This window comes from Olea europaea, unplaced genomic scaffold, assembly GCF_002742605.1.
Source record: "Olea europaea var. sylvestris unplaced genomic scaffold, O_europaea_v1 scaffold279, whole genome shotgun sequence".
Lineage (NCBI taxonomy): Eukaryota > Viridiplantae > Streptophyta > Magnoliopsida > Lamiales > Oleaceae > Olea > Olea europaea.
In genome coordinates this window covers 10163-16981 of record NW_019246376.1, presented here as the reverse complement: position 1 = coordinate 16981, position 6819 = coordinate 10163, and the positions used below count along the sequence as shown (strand labels likewise).

General features: G+C 36.5%; 1 protein-coding gene across 1 annotated transcript; it reads left to right on the top strand.

Annotated features, from left to right (window-relative positions):
* The first annotated feature begins 323 nt into the window (after window positions 1-323).
* LOC111383903 (protein EIN4-like) lies at window positions 324-6523 on the top strand. The gene is made up of 2 exons (XM_023008091.1): window positions 324-2120; window positions 5841-6523. Exons 1-2 carry the CDS (start codon window positions 354-356, stop codon window positions 6378-6380), a joined length of 2307 nt encoding a protein of 768 aa, XP_022863859.1. The 5' UTR covers window positions 324-353; the 3' UTR covers window positions 6381-6523.
* Window positions 6524-6819: the final 296 nt, after the last annotated feature.

Sequence of the window (6819 nt, the reverse complement as noted above, 5' to 3'; positions counted from 1 at the left end):
GGAGACAAGTACAAGTTATTTTTCTAATGTTTATTTTTCCTTTTGCGCAGGTACTTGTTTAGAATATGGAAGAAGATATAAGACATGGTTAGGCAGTTTTGATGCAAGTATATGAGAAATTTGGAGATTTTGGTCAACTGGGTAACTGGAATCTTGGAGAATGGAAGTATGCTAGATCTGGAATTATGTTAGATTGGTTTTGGGTATTATTTTGTTATTTTATGTCATCAGCAGATGTGTGTTTGCAGAGGCAATCGCATCCAAACTTGGGGTTTGGGGGGTTTAATTCAATTTATAGAAGTTTTTTAAGTTGAATTTGATACATTGATGGATTAAGAAAAAAGTCTGACTCCATGGCTGCAATGTTAAAGCTGATAGTTCTACAATTGTCGATTGCCTGGATTATTGTCTCGGCTTCTGCAGTTGATAATGAATTCTCCAACTGTAACTGTGATGATGATGGATTCTGGAGTCTGAATCGTATTCTTGAGTGCCAGAAAGTGAGTGACTTTTTTATTGCAATTGCCTATTTTTCAATTCCAATCGAGTTGCTTTACTTTCTTAGCTGCTCGAATGTTCCATTCAAATGGGTGCTTCTCCAATTTGTCGCATTTATAGTCCTCTGTGGGTTGACTCATCTGCTCAATGGCTGGACATACTATGGTCCTCATTCTTTCCAATTGATGATGGCTCTTACGGTAGCAAAAATTTTGACTGCCCTTGTCTCTTGTGCAACTGCAATTACCCTCCTGACTCTGATCCCTCTTCTTCTCAAGATAAAAGTTAGGGAACTCTTCTTGAGGCAAAATGTGTTGGAACTTGATCAGGAGGTTGGGATGATGAAGAAACAGACAGAGGCGAGCATGCATGTCCGGATGCTTACCCAAGAAATTAGGAAGTGGCTTGATAAGGATACAATACTATACACGACTCTTGTTGAGCTTTCCGAGACCTTGGATTTGCAGAATTGTGCAGTTTGGATGCTGAATGAGAATGGAATGGAAATGGACTTGACCTATCAGTTGAGTGCAACTTCGAGGGAGCATCATAGAATGCCAATGAGTTCAATATCCATAAATGATCTGGATGTTTTTGAGATTATAAAAAACGAAAGAGTGAGATTTTTGAGACAAGAATCAGTTTTGGGAGCTGCAAGCTGTGATGGGAGTACTGAGACGGGTGCTATTGCAGCAATTAGGATGCCGATGCTTTGTGCTTCTAATTTCAAAGGTGGGACACCAGAGTTTATTGATACTCATTATGCCATATTAGTTTTGGTTCTTCCAAGTACAAATGATAGAGTTTGGAGCGACAATGAAATGCAGATAGTAGAAGTGGTTGCTGATCAGGTGGCTGTTGCTCTGTCCCATGCTGCGGTTCTTGAGGAGTCTCAGTCAATGAGGGAGAAACTGGAAGAGCAAAATCGGGTTTTGGAGCAAGCTAAAATGAATGCAATGATGGCAAACCAGGCAAGGGATGCTTTTCAAAGAATGATGAGCAATGGGATGAGGCACCCACTTCATTCAATATTAGGCTTACTAGCCATATTTCAAGAGGAGAATAAGAGTTCTGAACAGGGGATCATTGTCGACACAATGCTTAAAGCTAGTAATGTTCTGTCGACTTTAATAAATGATGCAATGGAGATATCTTCCAAAGATGATGGAAGATTTCCATTAGAGATGAGCCCCTTTCGGCTACATTCTATGATCAGAGAAGCTTCATGTCTTGTTAAGTGCTTTTGTGTTCACAAAGGCTTTGGTTTCTCCACAGATCTTCCTAATTCTTTGCCTAATGAGGTCATGGGTGATGAGAGGAGGACATTTCAGGTTTTGCTGCATGTGGTTGGGCATTTATTGAATGTCAGTGATGGAAAAGGGTCAGTCATATTCCGGGCTGTTGATGATGGTGGAACTGAGAGCAGGAATGACAATTTGTGGGCAGCAAAAAGACCAAGCACTACTAATGAATATGTGAGCATGAAATTTGAAATTGAATTTAACGTTGAAGGTTTTCGATTGGAAAGCTCGACATCTACAAATTATTTAGCTGGTGGGAGGAAAAACTACACAGAAATAAAACAGGGACTGAGCTTCAGCATGTGCAAAAAGCTTGTGCAGGTGAGGATTCTGAATTTTTGCCTTCATCAATTTCTTTTACTTGGGTTTAATCAATTCACTTTTTGTTAACAACTGTTGCACAATTACTCCTAAAATTTGAATTAGCGCTACTCGGTGAGCATGTTTTCTTTAGATCTCCAGATAGTTTTAATATTTAATGCACAGAATTCTCGTGCCATCCTACTTAGTTTATGTCTTCTACTTGCCTGGATGCTAATTTTAGCTGAGTTTCTTTACGGCATGCCATTGTTGGCCGTTGACGCATTTTCCTATATTTTTGTTGCCTCTATGATAAATTTTATGCATGAAAGCAATCTGAAACAAATTAAAGCTTCATTTGCACATAGGGAAATATGAATTTAAGTCATAAATCCCTATTAATATATGGTATTCTGTTGAAAATAAAATCCTCCTTTCAATTTTTTGTGGGTTGATGGGAAAGACCTGCCAGTTTTGTCCTAATACCATACATTTTTCCCATAGTTCTTGATGATTGTGCCAAGGGATACATCATTCTTACTAGGGGGGTGTGGGCGATGGGTGAAAGATAAGAGTGCCAAGGGTTAAATCACTACAAGGGAGTGAAGGTGGTTGGTGAAAGATGCTTGAACACACTTGTGAGGAGGTTTTTGTATGAAAGGGTAAAAGGAATGTCCATATGGTTTTCTAATAATCTTGGTAGCATCTATATGAATGGCTTTTTTTATTTTAACTTTTATTTTTTTGAGTCTTTCTAGAATTGTTCTAGTGCAGCATAAGATTACCTGCAACTTGTTACACTTCCTGCTTCATTAATTTAGAATTTTCAAGATTCGTCAAGCACCATTAAACAGTACTTTAAACCTTGTGTGCTCCTTAGAAGATCTTCTAAAATTTAAGGCGTTCCATGAACTGTATTTTATATTCGGTCAAGTTCAACTTTCATTATCCAACAGACCACAATTGAATAACCTGGATTTAATCTGTGATGCTCTTACTTTCCATTTTGGCTGGAGTACGCGTGTTGACACGATAAGACGTGGGTATCGATACGGAACACGGGTCGGATTCTTTAAGTTTTATTCAGGCCCGATAAGAAATCTTTAGAAAATTTGTAGATTTACTTTAGTAGCAGTTTGACAGGAGATGGAAGATGTCTGTAAAGAAATAGCATGTTGGCGCTGGTCGGTCCTTGGTTTAAAATAAATATGTTCGTTGTTTGTATATGTTCACTTGGAACCCTAAAATCGTGAAGAAGAAGACGACAGACGGGAATGAGAGAAGATATTTGGGTTTAATTGGAGCTTGGACCATTTTTATTGGGCTAATAGTATGGGCATGGGTGGGCTTAATAATATGGATATGGATGGGTTTAATTGGAGCCCGAGCTATTTTTATTTGGCCAGTAGTATGCATGTGGGTGGGCTTAATAATATGGATATGGATGGGTTTAATTGGATTCTAGGCCATTTTTAATATGGATTTGAGTGGGCTAATAATGTAATTGTTTTTACACCACATATATTTTAGTTTAATAAATATTCAAATAATACAATTAATCATTTTAATTTTTTTTTTCAATTCATCATTTTTAATTAAAAAAATACTACAATATCAAAGTAAAAATAAAATCTAAAAAACAAAATTGAAATTTGAAAGACGTACCCATGTACACCTGTTTGAAATTTGGACTCTTTTTATTCATGTTCCCGTATCTCACATTTTAGAAAATAAAAGATCCGACACTTAGATATGTACTCGTACCTGATATCTGTACCCTAGTTCGAGCATCATAAGATTTAATACATATGAAAGAATTTCTAGGCTTGTGAAACGGATTATGCTTTCACAAGCATATTAGGACGTGCAACAACTATCATCCCTCATGTAAAAACGAGCACTTTAAGACAATTTGTTATCTAACCTTTGACGAACATAAGATCTAGTTGCTTTAATTAAGCTTTACATGTGAATGGTGTGATGATTAAATGCTTTTCTAAAATCCTGTGGAATGTCTTTTTTACAGCTTGTGTAAAGATGAGCTCCTTTATTGTGTCTCGTTACTAGATCATTTACAAACACATGATTTAATTACATATTCAGCTGTGCATGTTATATGTGGATGTGACGAATGGTCACATTTTTCAAGTCCAGCTGAATTGCTTTTATTTCCTTTGCTAGTGTTGCTTTGCTATCAAATCTTGAACTTCGCTTGCACAGGAGGGATTCTATCATCCATACACTTCGCTTAAATGCCAAAATAATGTGTCATGAGCCCAATGTCACCATCTAAACTCAGAATGTTGGTTTACCGGATTGATGTTATTATTATTATTATTATTATTATTATTATTATTATTATTATTATTATTATTCTTTTTTTTTTTTCTTGACATTGACCTGAAGAGTCCTTGTATCTTAAATTGCGAGGGAAGTTCTGATGTTTAGACTCTTAGTGCTTCAACATCCTTGGGTGATTGGGCTAATGCAACATAAATTTGGGATGCTGGTTGCTTGAGAAGGCCAGTTCTCAAGAATAGGATTGACAAAATGGTGGTATTGTGTTTGGGAACCTATGTGCCATCACTTGAATTGCTAGATATTTTACATGTGCCACAAACCTTATGCCTCTAAATTTCTGCTCATTACTTGTTTCTTTTCATTTTTTTATTTTTATTTATTATTATTATTATTATTTTTTAAAGTCTAATAGGCTGAAAGGGAAAAACAGAATTGAAGGTGGAAAATATCGAGTGAAGGTGGATATTAGTTTGATACTGACTGAGAGTTTCTTTGAATAATAGAGCAAATTAAGAAACACGTATTCACATTTATGTTAAAGGAGATTAACAAGGGAATAATGAATTTAAATTCTTTTGTGGCAGTACATGTGCTAGTAGTAGAGAAGACATGTAGAAATCTTTGTGGTGGAGATCTTACCAAGTACTTTGATACCTTTTTAAGGGAAAGAAATTAGAATTTATTGTGAAGGATTTTCTTAGATTTGACTTATTCTTTTAACTAGAAGTGATTGATTTGCATTAGGAATCTAAAATTTAAAACATTAAACAAAAGGATAGCATATACATACCAGCAAACTCCAACCGCGTATAGGTCGAGCTCACCATCTGACAATTAAGAAATTCAAAGACAAGAAAAGAGCACTTGTCTTGGCCTAGAATCCATAAAACGACTTGCCTTGTCCAAAGATCCAGCAACGCATTACTAAAGCAAGCACATTGATATAAGATAACTTCACATACAATTCAAGTTTGCAAGATCAAAATACCGATCACCCACATTTTCAGCAAGCCTCCCCTTATGGCCTTTCACATGGTCTACCTTCACTTCATGATATACCCCATTAAGTTTCCTTAATTCTTCGTCCTGGGAAGGGAGAGGTTGTGAGAGCATAAATTTTCTAGTCCAAATTATTGTTGCTCTCGATTAGGTTTCACACTTGAAAACCATTCGACGATACTTCTTGTTTCTTTTTACTGAATAGCATTTAAGAAATCATTTTACCTGCATGTGACCCAAACTGAAGTATACGAGCCTTAACATCCTTATTGTACGATCAGACTGTACAAGCCTTTAAGCTGTAGGAGCAGGGAATCTAACTTCAAAGTAACTTATCTGTTTTGAAGTATCTCAATGTTTTCCCTGCTGATTTCAATGTTATCTTGTTTACGGAACTTCATTATTTAACCTGATGGTGTTGTGGGGCAAAACATTCTGCAGATGATGCAAGGTAATATCTGGATGTCCTCTAATTCAGAGGGACGCGTGCATAGTATGAGTTTTACTCTCAGATTCCAGAAACAGTCTTCTCTTAGAAGACGCATGTTTGAACTTGGAAATTCCGAGCAACGGAACTCAAACTCAAAGCTCAGGGGACTTAGAGTAATATTAGCTGATGATGATGATATAAATAGAATGGTTAGTAAAAGGCTGCTGGAGAAATTAGGCTGCCAAGTAACTACAGTTTCATCTGGTTTCGAGTGCCTGAGGGCTCTGAGGCCATCTATGACTTCTTTTCGGGTTGTCATTCTGGATCTTCAGATGCCGGAAATGGATGGGTTTGAAGTTGCTTTGAGAATCCGCAAGTTTTGCAGCCGTAATTGGCCGTTAATCGTAGCCCTGACAGCGAGTGCAGAGGAGCATATATTAGAAAAATGCTTACAAGCTGGCATGAATGGCCTTATTCGAAAACCTGTTCTTCTCCAAGGAATGGCAGACGAGCTCAAGAGGGTCTTGCAAAGATCTGGGGAAGGGCTGTGAAAGAATCCTAAATCAATCTCTTCAGATTAAAATTATAGGGAATTCAATTGGAAATCCAACTGTTAATGATTTTTCTAACCAAATACTCTCATTAATATTCAAGTAATTAATTATCTTTACATCAAAATTATGCCGTTTGAACAGTCAGTGGCAAGCTTTTGTCTTGTCTGTTCCATTAAATTCTGATCACTTCTGTTTGAATTATTTTGATAACAAAAATTAATTACAATTAATCACCTTCAGAAAATGGTTTCAACATATTGTAATAGGTAATAGAATTGAATGGTCCCCAAACGAAACTTTACATTATGTGCAAAAAAAGGTTTCTCATAAATAGTCCTTGAAGATTTCATACTTGAAGTAGCTCATTTTTTACGCCTTATGGTTCTCAATTTCTAAGAGATATGCATGAATAATTTTGGATGAGTACACGACTTTC

What these genes read in the sequence shown, in the direction of transcription:
- LOC111383903 (XM_023008091.1), top strand. Translation starts at nt 354, where the DNA reads ATGGCTGCAATGTTAAAGCTGATAGTTCTACAATTGTCGATTGCCTGG. An exon ending in TGTGCAAAAAGCTTGTGCAG is followed by an intron (nt 2,121 to 5,840) that starts GTGAGGATTCTG and finishes AACATTCTGCAG; the next exon opens with ATGATGCAAGGTAATATCTG.